The sequence below is a fragment of the Amblyomma americanum genome, chromosome 7 (assembly GCF_052857255.1).
Source record: "Amblyomma americanum isolate KBUSLIRL-KWMA chromosome 7, ASM5285725v1, whole genome shotgun sequence".
Classification (NCBI taxonomy): domain Eukaryota; kingdom Metazoa; phylum Arthropoda; class Arachnida; order Ixodida; family Ixodidae; genus Amblyomma; species Amblyomma americanum.
Genome location: NC_135503.1, coordinates 117,724,696 through 117,743,977, shown reverse-complemented (window position 1 = coordinate 117,743,977; position 19,282 = coordinate 117,724,696). Strand labels below are relative to the sequence as shown.

At 50.7% G+C, this 19,282-nt stretch overlaps 1 protein-coding gene across 1 annotated transcript in view; it reads right to left on the bottom strand.

Annotated features, from left to right (window-relative positions):
- The window catches only part of LOC144097414 (uncharacterized), a 29,147-nt gene extending 10,324 nt beyond the window's left edge, over window positions 1-18,823 (bottom strand). Inside the window, exon 1 of the mRNA XM_077630141.1 lies at window positions 18,617-18,823. Within this exon, the coding sequence (XP_077486267.1) occupies window positions 18,617-18,742 (126 nt within the window). The 5' untranslated portion in view covers window positions 18,743-18,823. The remainder of the gene's footprint in view (window positions 1-18,616) is intronic.
- Between the last annotated feature and the right edge of the window lie 459 nt (window positions 18,824-19,282).

Sequence of the window (19,282 nt, the reverse complement as noted above, 5' to 3'; positions counted from 1 at the left end):
TTAAAACACGCTATGACGAAGTTTAAGGGGTCCAGCGATCACTTCGCTATAGCCGCCGCTTCGTTACTGACCGTGTTGACCGAGCTGTCGACGGGAATGGTCATTGCTTTGATATATCCATTATTTCTTTATTAACCGTTTCGTTATAAAGAGGTTCGATTGTATTACGCGGTTAGTTTCGAATAATTTCTATATACATGATTTGGTTATTATATAAAATAGCATACCTCGCGCATCGATAGCTTGTTCCAAAGATTTTATTTCTTGATCTCCACGTCCTACACAACAAAAGGAAAATTTAGCGCAGACTTGTGCCTTCAATCTCAGGGGTAAAGCTAAAAAACAAGAAAGGCACATATCACTTATATTGCCTATAGCTACCTTGTTGACTGAAAGCAACTTAGCCCCGGTTTATTCAGGTGAGCAGGGCTCACTGCGAGGAACAGAAGGTAAATTTGCCTTCCACCAGATTGTTTCTCGTAAATTAAAGCAACCTTGGAAAGGATGCTGTGCGCTGACTCGATGGCTATGGTGTTCGGTTATTATGCCGGAGGACCCAGGCCCAGTCCCGGCCGCTGCGATCGCAATTCTTCGATGGAGGCGAAACACAAAAAAGCGCTTGTGTACTCTGCGATGTTAGCGCTCATTAATTTCCCCAGGATGCCTAAATCAATCCGAAGTCATCCTCTATGGCGCCCCTTGTTGCCCATGCGTCACTTCAGGATGCCAAACCCCACATTGTGCAATTATTTTGCAACCCGGGCTACACTAGGTTGGGCCACTATCTTATAAGCAAGACAGTCTCATTATTCACTTCTCTGTTCAGGATATTAAAACATTCTGCAGCGAAATACTCACATTTCATGGTACCCTAAAATTTTATGGAAGGAAATCATCCAGGGCTTGCAGCACAGAAAATTCTTTACACTCACGAAAAAAGGCACGCCCTTTATCATGATCCACATTCATTATCACCATGACGTATTTCTTCGCACCAGCTTACTTATGCCGAAAAGTGTGGCGCAAAAGCAGAGTAGCCTGCTCAGAACCAATCATTCATAGGACAGATCCAAAACGCCGTACAGCGGGGCGTTTTTTTAAATACGTGACATTTTAATAGTGTTAGAAAAATAACATCACATTATGGTTCGCTGAACTTGACCGATAATTACTAGTCGGATACAACTTAAGTCTGTAGGGAGGCACCGCCCACATTCAGGACCGACGCTCAGAATTCCTCAACGACAATGAAAAAGTCCGTTGGCGAAACTTTTCTTGTACCAAAACAAGAAGCTAATCAAAGGGAAAAAAACATAAGCTCCCAAATTTTTATGCGTGGCTTGTTTAATATAGTCAAAAAAATAAAACAGCTGGGTTGGTTTACTGTTGCAAGTGGCCACAGGAGTAATAAAGGGCGCCGCGGGCCGTTGCCCAGTGTTGCCAAATGCTGCTTCGAGTGCTAAACTACTATTTCACTAGCAATCCTGAAAAAAGGCGAGGTTTGTCTAAACCCTTTCAGCTACCTGAAGAAACAAAATACATATTGCCGCCACTTGGTTTCGAGCCCATGGCAGTGCAAACAGATCAGCTTCAATGCCCACTGCACGAGAGCAGTACGCTATCGCCGCCGCCGACCACACCTTGTGGTAAACTGAAACACCCTCTTGCACTGTGCACAGTACTTAATTGTCTTTCAATTTTGACTACGTACGCAAAATTTACAAAAGGAAATTAAAGGAAACGTGCATAACTGGCTCCCCAGACACCTCAATCACGCTTTTAGCTACATGGCTGGCAGTAGTGACAAAAAGGTGTGCACCGCTTGCATTGCTTTGACAAAGTTTTGGCAGAAAGATCGCACTGAAGCAATCGGCCACCGGCGTTCATTGGGTTTAATGGCGTTGCATTAAAGTTTTAGGCTGTGTTGATTTTAAAGAAAGGAAAGGCGCATAACTAGCTCCCTCGCACCTCAATCACGCTTTGAGCTACACGGCTGGCAGTAGTGACGGAGACGTGTGCACCGCTTGCATTGCGTTAACAATATTTTGGAAGAAACGTCGCACTCGAGCAATCGGCCACCGGCGTTCATTGGGTTTAATGGCGTTGCATTAAAGTTTTAGGCTGTGTTGATTTTAAAGAAATGAAAGGCGCATAACTAGCCCCCTCGCACCTCAATCACGCTTTGAGCTACACGGCTGGCAGTAGTGACGGAGACGTGTGCACCGCTTGCATTGCGTTAACCATATTTTGGAAGAAACGTCGCACTCGAGCAATCGGCCACCAGCGTTTATTGGGTTTAATGACGTTGCATTAAAGTTTTAGGCTCTGTTGATTTTGAGGAAAGGAAAGGCGCATAACTGGCTCCTTCGCACCTCAATCACGCTTTGAGCTGCACGGCCGGCAGTAGTGACAGAAAGGTGTGCACCGCTTGCATTGCGTTGATAATGTTTTGGAAGAAACGTCGCGCTGAAGCAATAGGCCACCGGCGTTCATTGGGTTTAATGGCGTTGCATTAAAGTTTTAGGCTCTGTTGATTTTGAGGAAAGGAGAGGCGCATAACTGGCTCCCTCGCACCTCAATCACGCTTTGAGCTGCATGGCTGGCAGTAGTGACAGAAAGGTGTGCACCGCTTGCATTGCGTTGATAATGTTTTGGAAGAAACGTCGCGCTGAAGCAATCGGCCACCGGCGTTCATTGGGTTTAATGGCGTTGCATTAAAGTTTTAGGCTGTGTTGATTTTAAAGAAAGGAAAGGCGCATAACTAGCTCCCTCGCACCTCAATCACGCTTTGAGCTACACGGCTGGCAGTAGTGACGGAGACGTGTGCACCGCTTGCATTGCGTTGATAATGTTTTGGAAGAAACGTCGCGCTGAAGCAATCGGCCACCGGCGTTCATTGGGTTTAATGGCGTTGCATTAAAGTTTTAGGCTGTGTTGATTTTAAAGAAAGGAAAGGCGCATAACTAGCTCCCTCGCACCTCAATCACGCTTTGAGCTACACGGCTGGCAGTAGTGACGGAGACGTGTGCACCGCTTGCATTGCGTTGATAATGTTTTGGAAGAAACGTCGCGCTGAAGCAATCGGCCACCGGCGTTCATTGGGTTTAATGGCGTTGCATTAAAGTTTTAGGCTGTGTTGATTTTAAAGAAAGGAAAGGCGCATAACTAGCTCCCTCGCACCTCAATCACGCTTTGAGCTACACGGCTGGCAGTAGTGACGGAGACGTGTGCACCGCTTGCATTGCGTTAACAATAATTTGGAAGAAACGTCGCACTCGAGCAATCGGCCACCGGTGTTCATTGGGTTTAATGGCGTTGCATTAAAGTTTTAGGCTGTGTTGATTTTAATGAAAGGAAAGGTGCATAACTAGCTCCCTCGCACCTCAATCACGCTTTGAGCTACACGGCTGGCAGTAGTGACGGAGACGTGTGCACCGCTTGCATTGCGTTAACAATATTTTGGAAGAAACGTCGCACTCGAGCAATCGGCCACCGGCGTTCATTGGGTTTAATGGCGTTGCATTAAAGTTTTAGGCTGTGTTGATTTTAATGAAAGGAAAGGTGCATAACTAGCTCCCTCGCACCTCAATCACGCTTTGAGCTACACGGCTGGCAGTAGTGACGGGCACGTGTGCACCGCTTGCATTGCGTTAACAATATTTTGGAAGAAACGTCGCACTCGAGCAATCGGCCACCGGCGTTCATTGGGTTTAATGGCGTTGCATTAAAGTTTTAGGCTGTGTTGATTTTAATGAAAGGAAAGGTGCATAACTAGCTCCCTCGCACCTCAATCACGCTTTGAGCTACACGGCTGGCAGTAGTGACGGAGACGTGTGCACCGCTTGCATTGCGTTAACAATATTTTGGAAGAAACGTCGCACTCGAGCAATCGGCCACCGGCGTTCATTGGGTTTAATGGCGTTGCATTAAAGTTTTAGGCTGTGTTGATTTTAAAGAAATGAAAGGCGCATAACTAGCCCCCTCGCACCTCAATCACGCTTTGAGCTACACGGCTGGCAGTAGTGACGGAGACGTGTGCACCGCTTGCATTGCGTTAACCATATTTTGGAAGAAACGTCGCACTCGAGCAATCGGCCACCAGCGTTTATTGGGTTTAATGACGTTGCATTAAAGTTTTAGGCTCTGTTGATTTTGAGGAAAGGAAAGGCGCATAACTGGCTCCTTCGCACCTCAATCACGCTTTGAGCTGCACGGCTGGCAGTAGTGACAGAAAGGTGTGCACCGCTTGCATTGCGTTGATAATGTTTTGGAAGAAACGTCGCGCTGAAGCAATAGGCCACCGGCGTTCATTGGGTTTAATGGCGTTGCATTAAAGTTTTAGGCTCTGTTGATTTTGAGGAAAGGAGAGGCGCATAACTGGCTCCCTCGCACCTCAATCACGCTTTGAGCTGCATGGCTGGCAGTAGTGACAGAAAGGTGTGCACCGCTTGCATTGCGTTGATAATGTTTTGGAAGAAACGTCGCGCTGAAGCAATAGGCCACCGGCGTTCATTGGGTTCAATGCCGTTGCATTAAAGACTACTCTGTAGTCGGCACCTACCCTCACCTAAACACATGCGCGGAGTATCGGACTCTCATGCTCTCCGGAGAAGTCGGAGCTCCTCATACTCCGCCTCACAACCTGAAACTGCCCCACAGCCCCCATAACCGTGACACTGGAAAACCGGTACATCGTGGAGGTACACACTCTCCTGGTACTGGGCCGAGTTTCTGGACACCACCGGGGCATGAAGGAGCATGACCTACGTCGTCTCATTCATGCCTTCGTCCTCAACCGCTTTCTCTTCACGCTCCCCTACCTGAAACTCCAGGGCAGAGAAATCTCCACCCTGAATGCCATGATCCGAAAAGCATTTAAGACAGCACTACACTTACCCCTAAATACCTCGACCGAAAAACTACTCCAGCCAGGCCTACACAACATGATAGGTGAGCTTGTCGATGCCCACCGACAGGCACAATGCATACGTTTCGCGAGAAGCACCATCAGCTGACACATCCTACACTCCCTCGGTATCAGGATACCAGCCACGGATCCCACACGGCTCAAGGTCCCCCACACATTCACCGCGAACTACTTGTTAAACCTCTCCCCAAAAACATGCACCCCACCTACCACGAACTCTGCCGCAGAGCTCGCGCACGGGCGCTCCACACACTATGGCATGGACCCGGATGCCGTATGGTGGATGCCGCATGCACGGGCGAGGACGCGGTTGTAACCGTCACGAACCCCTCCCTACAGCCGATTGTCACCCTTCACATATCCCTCACAGCCACTTCGGATGAGGCTGAAGAGGCCGCTATTGCCCTAGCCATAACGCGCACGGAGGCCCGGTATATATATTGTCACAAAGGGGCTGCAGAATCAAAAAGGCTAGACACAGGCCGCAAGGAACCAAGCAGTGTCTCAGCTGCAAAGAGCACGCGCGTCTCACTTCTTTGTCGTCAAGGCGCCGCCCGGGGACACCTGGCGGCATTATTCCCCCTCCCCATCCAAAAAAGGAAGCAAAAACGTAGGCGCACTTGGAGCGAACGAGGTGCCCGTTACTGCGTAAAGTACGGCTTCATACGGAGTACGTGCAGGACCTCAGGCTGCGGTCGATGGCGCGAACTGGGTAGAGTGCCATCGGAGAGGACTTCATGCTGCACATACGTAATGCGGCGCAGCACTGTGTAGGGTCCAAAGTAGCGGCTTAGGAGTTTCTCCGACAGGCCAGGGCGACGTACCAGGGTCCATACCCACGCTTTGTCGTCGAGGTGGTAGTCGACGTGGCGATGTCGTTGGTTGTCGCGTTCTGCATTCGTCGCCTGCAGCCGGTGGATGTGCATACGGGCCAGTTAACGGGCTTCCTCTGCGTGCCGGGTAAATTCCTCGACGTCTGGCGTGAGCGCCTGGCCGTCAGGGGGGCACGTTAGCATGGCGTCGAGCATCGTTCGGACATCACGCCCGTAGACGAGGCGAAACGGCGTAAGTCGAGTCGTTTCCTGAATCGCCGTATTGTAGGCAAACGTAACATGTGGGAGGATCTCGTCCCAAGTCTTGTGCTGTACGTCGACGTGCATTGCGAGCATGTCTGCTAAGGTTCTGTTGAGGCGCTTCGTGAGCCCGCGTGACTGCGGGTGGTATGCAGTCTTGCGGTGGTTCGTGTGACTCAGCTGGAACACCTCGTGCATAATAATAATAATAATAATTGGTTTTTTTGGGGGGAAAGGAAATGGCGCAGTATCTGTCTCATAAATCGTTGGACACCTGAACCGCGCCGTAAGGGAAGGGATAAAGGAGGGAGTGAAAGAAGAAAGGAAGAAGAGGTACCGTGGTGGAGGGCTCCGGAATAATTTCGACCACCTGGGGATCTTTAACGTGCACTGAAATCGCACAGCAAAACGGGCGCCTTAGCGTTTTTCCTCCATAAAAACGCAGCCGCCGCGGTTGGGTTCGAACCCGGGAACTCCGGATCAGTAGTCGAGCGCCCTAACCACTGAGCCACCGCGGCGGGGGACCTCGTGCATGAGCTGCGCTGTAAACGCGGTGCCCCTATCGGTGATGACGGAAGACGGAACGCCATGTCGTAAAACAATGTTTTGTATGAAGAAGCGCGCGATTTCAGAGGATGTACTGCGCGGCACCGCCTGGGTTTCCGCACAGCGGCGTCAAATAATCAGTCGCAACTATAATCCACTTATTTCCAGAAGACGGCACAAGAAATGGGCCCAGAAGATCAATGCTGACTTCGTCAAAAGGTGTGCGAGGTGGCGCAATTGATTGGAGCAAACCTGCGGGCTTGAGCGGTGGTGACTTGCGGCGTTGGCACTCAGGGCAACAGCTGACGCAGCGGTGGATGGTATTTGCAAGTTTATGCCAATAAAAGCCCTTACGCACTCGAGCGAGCATGCTTGCAAATCTCAAGTGGCCAGAGGTGGGCTCATCAAGACACGCCGAAAGGATGTCGTCGTGGAGGTCTGACGGCACGACTAGGAGGTAGGGCCGGTCACCGTTGCTGGAGTTTTTCTTGAACAGTACACTAAGTCCGAACTGCTGATCACACCTAGGAAACGATTGTCATCCTCTGCGCTGTCATCAGCTTGCTCAACGGGTGCGCGTGAGAGCGTGTCGGCGTCTTCGTGTTTACTTCCGGACTTATAAGCAATTGTGTAATCAAATTCTTGAAGGCGAAGGCTCCAGCGTGCTAGCCGGCCTGATGGGTCCCGGAGATTGGTAAGCCAGCACAAGAAATGGTGGTCGGTGACCACTTTAAAATGACGACGTTAGATATAAGGCAGAAATTTCATCGTGGCCCAGACGACAGCGACGCACTCCTTTTCCGAGGAAGAGTAGTTTATCTCGGTGCGCCAGAGTGTGCGACTCGCATACGCGGTCACACGTTCCACGCCTTCTTGATGTTGAACGAGGACGGCACCAAGCCCGATGTTGCTAGCGTCGGTGTGTATCTCGGTATCAGCCTCCTCATCGAAGTGAGGCAGGACAGGGGAAGTGTGCAGCCGTTGGCGCAGCTCTCTAAAAGCAGCTTGGTACTCCGCAGCCCAGACGAACGGTGTATCGTCACGTGCTAAACGCGTGAGGGGTTCAGCGATCTTGCAGAATTCGGCGATAAAACGGCGGTAGTAGGCGCACAAACCCAAGAAGCGCTTGAGCGTTTTCTTTGTAGTAGGACGGCGAAACTTGGCTATGGTGGCAGTTTTCTCGGGATCGGGTCGTATGCCATCGGCGGTCACAACATGGCGGAGATACCTGAGCTCTTTGTAGCTTTAAGTGTCAAGTTGGCCAACCGAAGGGCATCCAACACAGTCAGCAGGCGTTCAAGGTGTTGGTCGAAGGCCTCTGAGAACACCACCACGTCATCTAGGTAAACTAAACAGGCTTGCATTTGAGGCCAGCCAGGACACAATACATCATGCGCTGAAACGTCGCTGGCGCAGAGCAAAGGCCGAAGGGCAACACCTTAAATTTATATAGGTCGTCGGGTGTGATGAAGGCCGTTTTTTCGCGGTCCCGTTCATCAGCCTCTATCTGGCAATATCTGGTCTTAAGGTCGATCGACGAAAAATACCTGGCGCGGCGAGGTCTGTCGAGCGAGTCGTCAATGCGGGGCAGCGGGTAGACGTCCTTTTTCGTTATGGCGTTCAGCTTACGGTAATCCACGCAAAAGCGCAGTGTCCCATCCTTCTTCTTAACAAGCACGACGGGCGACGACCACGGGCTCTTAGAGGGCTGAATAATGTCGTCTTTTAGCATCTCCTTCACATGCGTTTGGATAGCGTCGCGTTCCTTCGGGGAAATGCGGTACGGCTGCTGTCGTATGGGGCGAGCGTCATCGGAAGTGATGATCCGATGCTTTTTGATCGTCGTTTGCCGCACTTTCGAGGAGGATGCGAAGCAGGTTTTGTACTGGAGCAGTAGGGCGCGGAGGTCGCGCAGTTGAGTGGCTGAGAACCGGGAGCAAAAATCGATGCGATCCAGGGACGTGTCCGGACGGTCCATGGCCTCGGACGCAAAGCACCCAGTAACATTGGCCAATTGGTGGGCCCATGCGACGGCAGTAGCACGGAAAAGGCGACGAGGTTCGCTCGTAAAATTAGTAATCAAGAGTTCCGACCGACCGTTACGGAGGTGGACAACACTTCGGGCCGCGCAAATGCCATGTGTCAGCAGAAAGGAAAGGTTGCCCTCGGCGACTGCAGGTCCATCACGTAGCCCATCATCGCTTTCGACGCTTGGAAAAACACTGGAGCGCGGCGGGATCAAGACACTTTCAGTGGAAATACGATGGACGGAGCTGCGTTGCCGAACGTCGGAACGGTTCTTTGCCGCAGGTCAATAACAGCACCATTCTCGCAGATGAAATCTACAGCCCAAGATCAGGTCACGAGAACAGTCGCGGAGCACCAGGCAGCTAATTATGAACGTCGAGTCACTGATCTGGACCCTAACCGTGCATTCTCCAAGCGGAGTAATGATATGGCCCTCCGCCGTCCGTATCTGCACGCCAGAGCAAGGAGTTCTAACTTTCTTTAGAAGCGCTGCCAATTTGCCACTGATAATTGAAAACTCCAGTGCTGTGTTCACCAACGCCCTAATGCTGTGACGATCGAGAAACACGGGTATGTCGAGGGAGAAGCGGTCGTTTAGTTCAGCTACTGTCGTCGACGTCGTCAAAGCTATATCATCGGATGTCTGCGTCGTCTGCATCGTCAGGGTGTCTTTACAGCGTCAATATCAAGCGCACGTCTCTGGATGTCGCTGTCCTGTCTTCCCGGCGAGGGCTGGGCGAGCGGTCCGCCGTCGCTCGCGAGTTCTGCGCATTCGGTGAAAACGATGGACGGTGAGGTGACGGTGATCGGGACTGACGGCTCGCCATGGACCACTGAGGTTCTTGGTCAGGTACACTTCAATCTCACGGGGCCGTTGGGTAAACCGGGGCCTTGTCGCATCGGAGGAAAAACTCCGCAGGCCAAGCTCTCGATTAGGGCGCCGGCGGAACAGGTGACCGGGCTCCCCACAGTGGAGGCAAAAGCACCGGCGGTCAATGCCACGCCAGACATCCGCTCTGCGCAGGGGTTCTCGATCACTCGGGATGCGGTGCTGCCCAAGCTGCACGGAGGGTAGCAGGACGTCGTGATGGTTGGGAAAAACTGCCGCTGGATTAGGGGCAGGGCGTCGCAGCGCGTCAGCGCAGGTAGCGCGGCAGTAGTCTGTCTGGTTGGCGGTGGAATTGCCGGTGAATTTGGGGAGGACGCTTCAGAGCTTTAGCGTATGTCGGGCGGCAGTAGTCTGTCTGGGTAGGCTGTGGTTCGGGGCGTGTAGTAACGAAGGCCTGATAGCTTGCTGCACCTCTTCGCGGATAACGCTCATAAGGGAGCTGGCCGCTGCCTGCGACATACTATACATCTTCTCTAGCTCCTCACCGACAACAGCGCGGATCATGTCGTGAAGCAAGTAGGTATTGCTGTTGGAAACCGGGAGGGACTTTGTAAAAGAAGCAGCAAGGGCTGGCCGGTCGTACGCGGTGGAACGCTGCCGGAGGACCTGCTACATCGTGACTGCCTCTACTAGAAACTCGGCAACAGTGCTGGAGGGGGGGGGCAGCGCACGAGGCCGGCGAAAAGCTGTTCTTTAATACCGCGCATTAGGTGGCGCAGCTTTTTGGCTGCCGACATGGCTCGGTCAGCCCATCGGAAGAGCCGCGTCATGTCTTCGGCGTACATGGAAACCATTTCGTTGGGCATTTGCATACGGGACTGCAAGACTCATTCAGCTTGCTCCCGACGATCAGCGCTGACATACGCGGCGAGCAGTTGACGTCGGAACTCAGGCCTTGATGAGTGTTCTCACGGTTTTCGTACCACGTACGAGCACCGTCCTCAGTTTGGCGGCGTCATCTCATTGGTTAAATGCGGCGACACGTTCAAACTAGAGCAGCCAATCTTCCAAGTCCTCCAGTTAAGTCCCGTGAAAGGACTTTGGTAGCCCTGAGATCTGGACGGTGTAGTACGCGGCGCCTTGCATGTCCGGTTGAGGGGTAGGTGCCGAGGGAGAGCCGAATGGCCTTAGCACAGAAGGCAGTCGGCCAGGCGGCGAGGTTGTCGCCAATACCCCATGCTGAGGGGGCAGTCCAAGAATTCGGCTGCTGACCCGGTGCACTGGCGCGTCGACAGAAAGAGGTCCAGGGTCCCCGGTGTTCGGAGGAGTGTGCGACATATTCCAGAGCGATTTATCCAGCGCCTCCACCACGAAATGTCACAAATGGGTTGCAGAATCAAAAAGGCTAAACACAGGCCGCAAGGAATCAAGCAGTGTGCCAGCTGCAAAGAGCACGCGCGTCTCACTTCATTGTCCTCAAGGCGCCCCCCAGGGACTCCTGGCGGCAGTATAGTATCGGACTCTAACATTGTCATACTAAATTTCGCCCGTGGGGGAGTTCACGTCTCTGAATTTCGCATACTGAACTCCCTCGTCGCACACCCGCCCCGTCAAATGGAGCTCTTATGGGTGCCTGCCCACTCCGTGAATCCCGGAAACGAGGCTGCCAACGCTTTAGACCAAGGTTCTCTCAACTGGGCACCGGCGGCCTCCGATCTGGGATTCTCACGGGAGCGCATGCATTCCTTCAGTGAACTGACGTAGGCCTGCAAAGCCGAGTGGCAGCTGTACCCCCACCCCCTTCCTCTCTCGACAATTATCACCAGACACTGTGGGCGGCTCCAAACACGCACCTTACCCTCCCCTTATATACGCTCGCGCTATCACCAAGTACACACTAACCCCTCCTGTACCCTCTGCCACCACCCCAAATCCACTCTCGATCATATTCTTTTCCTCTGCCCGGCGGATCCTCCCCTGCGGGGCCTGGAGCACCTTACCACTTTGGAGGGTTGGGAGACCCTACTGCGCTCCGAGGACCCGGACAAGCAAGCCATCACGGGCTGCCAGCGTCATGAGCCTCCGGAACATGAACGTTTGAGTGCAATGGGGCCGTGCGGGGGCCCAAGGACCTGCACGTCCTAAACTCCGCTGTGTCTATTAAAGTTTCCACCACCAAAACCACCACCTCGGGTGTCCATTTTTTCACTCCCTCAGGAGGAGGAATGTGCATTAAATCACCACTACCGGATGTCTCTGGTAGCTGCTCTAAATGAGCTTTCAATTCATGTATTGTTACAATGCGATAAGGGTCAAGATATATGTACAACACATTGTTATTGCTTTGTGTGTAAGCAGAGTGGCTGCAACAGCTCGAAATTTAGTCTTTAGTAAGATCTGGGACGTCATTTTTCATTAAGTTGGCGACGCAACCTGAGAACGGGCATGCGTTTTCTCAGTGGTGGCGAAATACTATATCGTTCTTGAGTACATTTATGTTATGGGGACATAAGTTCGTTTCTTGAATATATAAGGTCACAGGTGAGAACGTGGCTATCATGTCTTTGATACCACTTAAATTATTAATAATCCCCTGCAATTCCATTGTATTAGGAATGCCATTATGATTATTTGGGGATTCATTTCAAAAACTTAGGTCCCTGTTTCTTTAGTGCCAGTTATTGGGACTTTTCTCTTTCTTCGGCCAAGAGAGCTCCGTCGCTGCTGCAGCATAGGTGAGCTCGGTGTTATGTCCATTGCCTCACTAGAGGCTCTAGAGTGCCGCGGAGAACCCAAGGGTGTACCGTTGGTAGGCATCTCCCGACTTGGGGCACCCTTGCGGGCGGCTGACCCAGAGGCCGGCAGGCCCTTTCTCGAAGGTGGCAGGGCAGCCTTCGCTGCGCCTACCAGGGGCGCGGATGGCCCTGCCTCAGGTCACTGTATGTGTGTCCTGGTCAGATGCTGAAACCTGGCGTGGTGCTGTGAGGTGCACAAAACATCCTCGGAGGATTTTTTAACGCGGTGCGTCGACAGTGGTGTGTCGGGAAGCGGATCGCTGCTCCTGCCAGCCCAGCGTAGCTCGTGCGCGCGTGCGAAGGGTGTGTGCGAGGCGAGGGCGACAAAGAGCGTGGTGAGCACGAGGAGCGGAGAGCTGACGTGTCAGGAAACCGAAGTGTAAACGAAGACAGCGCAACAGAGATCGGGTCATTCAAGCGTGGAGGTGGCAGCCGTCGGACGTTGGGTCCGTGCTGCCTTGGACCTACCATGGATCACCGACGCTAGCTTCCTGCGCTCCTTGCTAGCGTGGAGGTGGCAGCGGATGGACTGAGGGCCCGTGCTGCCTAAAGGCACCCTTGGATAGCCTGCTTTAAGCTTTTGGCGTTTCGGGCCGCCGTCGATGGGTCTCGGCTGTTCTTTCTGCTGTTGCCAAGTTCTTCGGGCTGTTGACTGAAGGCCACCAGCGTCTTCCTGCAATTTTCACCGCTCCTAATACCACCTGGCTCTCTTTCGCCGCTTCCGTCGACGAAACGCCAGCGACACGTCGCAATTCATCAACAAGCGTTCCGTACTGTCTACAAGGCATCCCGCTCCACCTGGGACGCTCAATACCTGGTGAATTCTCTCCTTAATTCTGTAGAGTTGTAGGCGTTTTGAGTGTGTGTTTTTCTTGTTTTTATCTCCGTTTCTAATTGGCCCGGCCCTTTCCTTTAAATTATAAATACGGCTTCTTTTTTTGTTTGATTTCTTTGTTCTCTTGTTTGAACCTGCACGCAATAGCGTTCCCCTTCGGAAGGTAGGGGACGCGTTACTATTTCGCGACAGGTGCCCCGCCCAGTCGCTGTATATCGGCGAAATACATTCTTGCTATGAACAAGAATGTTCCCTTCTTTTCTGTGCATTATTTCCACGCTTCTTGTAATGTTATGTTTCCTTTAGTTCTAATAGTCAATGATATAATTTTGTTTTCCTTTTCCAGGATGTGTAAGAAAATTATATAATTAACCATCAAAACTAAAGCAAAGAACATTCCAGGAAGCGTGGAAAAAATTTGCACAAATCCAGGGAACCTTTTTGTTGTCATTTTCTTTCCTCCAGGATGGGCAAGAACTGCAATACGCACAGCAACGGGGGCTTAGTGGTTGAGCCTCCGCCTCGCATGCATGAGGTGCGGGGTTCGATCCCCAGTGCTGCCGGGTACCCACCGGTGATACAATGGGTACAAGCTTTCCCCCGCCTGGTGCTCGGCTTGTTTAGGGAGAAATGCTCGGGAAATGGGTCTTTGACCCCACCTCGAGTAGAAAAAATAACCTCGTGTCATGGCGCTCTTTAGCCTCAGATGCCCTTGCGCCATGAAAATTCATCATCATTCATTCATTCCCCTAGAATACGAGGAGCGGACCTGTTTACTGTTAGCGCACTTTGGCGCAGCATTGCAGACATTGGATTCGTGTAATTAGGTCCACATTTGTACAGCTTTGGCGGCCATGACAAATCTGACACACTAGCGAGGATTGAGGACCCATTGCAAACCAATAGCCTGTCAGATTACTGAGAGCTATGGGTGTGTCAGTGTACTGGTCTTATTGGCTTGCTGGAATATTGGTATTATTGGCCAAATAGTGCATTGGTATATGCCAACAGGCCCATAAGACCAGTACGCTCACACGCCCATAGCTGTCAATAATCAGATAGCCTATTGCTTTCCTAATTGTTTTGCACTTTTAATGGTGTATGGGTCTCATTCTCTCTACTGGTTCAGATTTCTATAGGGAACAGCCGCCTGTTTTTCAGCTGTATATGCCTTTGTTGGGCTTTATTAATGTAGTTGCAGTCACATGTTGATGTACTGAGAATATTTCAGCGTCGCATATCTGACGCCCGTTGCGAATTCAGCTCGCAAGCGTTAGCCTGATCGTGTACCATGTTTCCGCTATAGTTATACAATACGCGCTTTTTTGCGTGTGGCAGCGAACCGTTCAGATATATATATATATGACCAAACCTAAATGTAAATGCGTGCACACAGTTTTGCCCGTGCATGGGCGCCGGCGTCATAGGTGGCAGGTCAATTTTCGCATGCCGCGACGTGCGTTTAGGACCCATTTATGAGTAATCGAGGTTTTATAAAGTGCACCGAATTTTTATTGTGCGCTTTCATTTTGTAATGGTGCGCAAGACCAGCAAACGAATACTACGGGGCGACTATAATTGCTGCACGTATAATTAGGCGGCCACGTGGTATTCGCCAGGGCCTGTTAAAAATTTCTTCTCACGTGCTGTTTCTGTTGCAGGTCTCGCGACATTATCTCATTATAGTTATCACTGCGGCTTTTGGGGCATGACCTGAGTAAACGAATACCACACGGGGACTTAAGTATGCTCATGCTTAACTCGGCGCGTGACATTCGCCTGCGCCAGTGAGGTAATTTATTCTGACGCGCTGCTAGTTCTGTTGCGGGTCTCGCGGCATTATCTCATCATAGTTATTACAATTGCGGCTTAATTGAGGGGAAGGCTGTAAAAGACGAAATGATTTAAAGCACGAAAGAATCTAAGCTTTTTGCGTTTGTTTTTCCGCACGCGACCTAAAGTTCTAGGAGTGGTCACGTATGACATAAGTTCGGCTGTCAGAACCGAAATAGCTCGGAAAAAGAAATTTATATTTAACGCGCGTTTGCGGACTCCACATGGTGATTCATGTACCGTATGTACTCGCATAGTGGCCGGTACGTTGTGTATAGGTTGCTCCCGCTGCTTTCTTCATTATCTGATGTACTTTTTCTTTGATATCAAAATACCGTGCTGTTGATTTTTTTGTTACACCTCTGCGCCTGAGATAACTGTTCGCTGTAATGTTACATGTCGAGAATGACATCCACATTTGGAACGCGACTGAGAGTGCTGTGTGACGTGAGAGAAATTTTGTTTTCGATGCCTCAAAGTGTGAAGCTGACGCAGTGGGCTTATCAACCTCATCTGAGAATCTTTTGCGCGGCCCTTTTGAATAAGGGGTACATGGAACATTTATTTGTGCAGTAGCGGTGGCAGCAACTGCTGTTTTCTGTGCAGGGAGTCAGGAAGAGCACGCTTTGATCTGAATTATTGCTGTCGTTCTCTTCTTTTCCCGAGCTTGTAGCTTGGTTTGCGTGATGGCGGCCTGGCTGTAGTTGGTCGATCCCCTATAGTCTTACGGACTTGTGCGGAAGAAATGCGGCAGCATTTTTTTTTTTTCACTCGCTTACCTATTCCAATTTTATTTCAGTCCTGATTGCGTTGTCTCACTCATCAGTCTATTTCAAATCTGATTCTGTTTTAATCCGACTATATTCAAGTTTTATTCAATTCTCATTCCATTTCTATTTGCAATTGCATTTATTAATTTTGCTGATTCATTCGAGGTTAGCCAGCTTTAATTTGAGCCTGGCCGAGAGCGGCGGGCATTCTGTTCGACGGCTGCCAAGCACGCTGGTTGCTACGCCGCCGCCGAGTGATTCAGTCCATTGTGGTTGCAAGCCAGCACAAATAAAAAGTTCTGTTTAGACACCATTTCGTTCTCGATTGTTCGCACCCAGACGGAGCCGATTCTAGGTTGTTCCAGGATGCTTTAGTAGCTTTTCATGCCGTATCCCAATAGTTCGCTGCCAGCTTTATTTGAGCATGGCCGAGAGCGGCGGGCATTCTGTTCGACGGCTGCCGAGCACGCTGGGTGCTACGCCGCCGCCGAGTGATTCAGTCCATTGTGGGTGCAAGTCAGCCCAAATAAAGAGTTCTGTTTAGACACCATTTTGTTCTCGATTGTTCGTACCCAGACAGAGCCGATTCTAGGTTGTTCCAGGATACTGTAGTAGCTTTGCATGCCGTATCCCAAAAAGTTCACTGCCAGCTTTATTTGAGCATGGCCGAGAGCGGCGGGTATTCTGTTCGACGGCTGCCGAGCACGCTGGGTGCTACGCCGCCACCGAGTGATTCAGTCCATTGTGGGTGCAAGTCAGCCCAAATAAAGAGTTCTGTTTAGACACCATTTTGTTCTCGATTGTTCGTACCCAGACAGAGCCGATTCTAGGTTGTTCCAGGATACTGTAGTAGCTTTGCATGCCGTATCCCAAAAGTTCGCTGCCAGCTTTAATTTTAGCATGGCCAAGAGCGGCGGGCATTCTGTTTGACGGCTGCCGAGCATGCTGGTTGATACGCTGCCGCCGAGCGATTCAGTGCAGTGTGAATGCAAGTAAGTCCAAATGAAGAGTTTTGATAAAACACCATTTTCGCTGCCATTCTGCTCCCGTGATTGCAGTCACCACTTCGTGACAATATAACCTACTGCTATGGTATCAGGGATTTGGTTGGAGGTGAAAGTAAGAACTAAGTGTTTTGTTGGAATTTCCTTGTCATCTTTTCAAATTTTTAAGAGTTGTACATCAGTGACATTCCGGTCCTTGAGACCATCCGGCATTTTTGCTTGTCAGAGTGAGAAAGTCTTGTTCTGAAATCACACCTTTGACATTGTTGAGGAATCTGTGCAATATGAAAACAGGTTGTTCTCCAAAGGTTACTATGTTTGAGAGCTTGGAATACTGTGCTTTGTCTTTGATCTGGAGAAGTAGATCACTATTGGCCAGCTTCATTGCCTTGTAGCCAAGGCCCAATGTATTTGTGAGAGATTTAGAAACGACAAAAGGACAGATGATTCTTGCTTGTTTTCCAGCTAACTCCCCATGTACAACGTGGTATCTTGAGAAGATTTCTTTTTTTGCAGGAACTTCACAGTGACATTGATCAGCCTTCATTTCTGAGGGCGATAATTTGTAGAAGAAAAGGAATCCATAAAAAAAAATACTGTTATTCAGCTGCAGTAGCAGCCGCCCACCATGACGACCAACACGGAGGCGGGCAGGAAATTGCAAGCAATTCCTGTCCACGCCAGCTGTACACCACAACTATAACTGATTATGGCATAACTCAGGTTTGTTCACCCCCGATCGTTAACCCTAGCTGCCAATGAAAAAGTAAAAATCGAGAAACGAGGTTACAGGACAGTAGTGAGAAAGAAGATAGGAAAGTGAGAGATGGATGGAGAGCATAGGAAAAGGCGACTGCCAACTTCCCTCGGTCGCGTCAGGCCTGAGGTGCCATCTACGGGAAGCTGGGGCCAAAGTGGTGTGTTGCCTCCGCCGAGGACCTTGAAAGGTCCAAACACTCGGCATCAGCTCAATCACCAGTATACCCTTTTCCCCGGACACGGCGATGCCATGCAGAGCTAAACGCGGGTGCTCGGGTCCGTGGGGACGCACTGCTGAGCATCATACCCTTGCGGGGATGTCCCTGCGGATGCTCAGGACTTTATGGTGGCGCAACTCAACAACCTCTCCATTCAGATGCCCCTGCGGGGTCTATTTCATATTTTATATATTGAGTTAATGATATATCGAACTATTCCGCGACCCTCTTTGAGTAGGATAATCCGGGTTCGACTGTAGCCAAAAAATCTCGCATAGTTCTGGTTTAAGTAATTTGCTAACTTTGTAAAAATCAAACCAAACACTTGGCATGGGTCTTCCAGTCAGTGTTACCCGTAGACAGGTAAACAGCGTAGAGAGGTGCAGGGAGCTATGTCTTCTGCACTGAGCGAACAGATTACAACAGGTCTGGTGAGTCTTCTTGTCCCTGGTATACTGTGTTCTGGCGTAGAAGAACGCTAATTGGGCTGGCAGTGTGTGTCGCAGTACACATTCACCAGGGAACTTGATCGAGTTGCAGCACCATACACGATAGCGACCAATATTGTTTATTCCTGTTTTCATTTACTGTTCCTTACAATCTTACTCTACCTTTATCGCTCCAATGCATACAGTTCAGGGCACCGACAACCTTTGCTAGGATTACAGACATCATTTTGGTTTTGGAGGGTTGCGACTTATACTCCTCGCGTGGACACAGAATCGAAAAAACTTCTGCTTAAAGTTAGACTTGTACGTTAGACCGCCGTATTAGAATATTTCGTGGCCCAGGCAGCCGTAAATGAGACCTTAATGAATAAATACTGCGGCGCCAAAAATTTGAGCCAGAAAAACAAAATAACAGAGCTGCCATCACGTAAAATAATGAAGCTGAACATCGGGGCAACCCAGTTGGTCGGTCCCTCACTCATTTCGCGAGAGGTGCCACCATCACGGCCAGTGTCTATGGGTGCTTCGAATGGACACCATTTGCACTAACCTGTTCCTCGGGTGCAAGCTGCTCTTCGAGTGGGGCCATCCCGGTGTGCTCGAAAGGCGGAGGAGCATTCGGGATCCAGAAGAGCGGCGCCTGGTCGCTGGTGGCAGGCGGCTGAACGTACGCCATGTCCGCACTTGGCCGCCTCCAACTCGGGCCGGCCGCCGCAGGGACGTAATCGACTTGCTCGCCATCGGGGCCTTGCGGAAATGCACCGGGGGCTGGAGCACCGTGACAGAGTACGCAATGAGCATCGCTAAATAGATGTTGCAGTGTCGCAGCCGACATGACCGCATAAGCGATAATCTGCGGCCAGTTGGCTGATCGTCACCCGAGGCCTCTAGACTAGCGTAATATCACACTGGTCACACGATAGTCCTATCGTGCCCCTGCAGAGCGTCTCCATGTCTTACTGCGCTAGACAAGATGCCTCGGATGCGATCGCAGTACAACACGCTTGTCTTCACCCAAGCGGACAGCGTGGAACACGAGGCGAAGAGCAACAATATGGCACAGAGACCCGGTGTCTTCGGTTCCTCGTCCCGCATTTCACAGCCTTTGCTAAAACGAGTGAGCACGTACCAACTGGCACAATTAGCAAGCGTGCCATACCATGCATGCGTAGCCCAAGCATTCCGCAAGAAATACTGAGAAGAGAGCGCACATGCC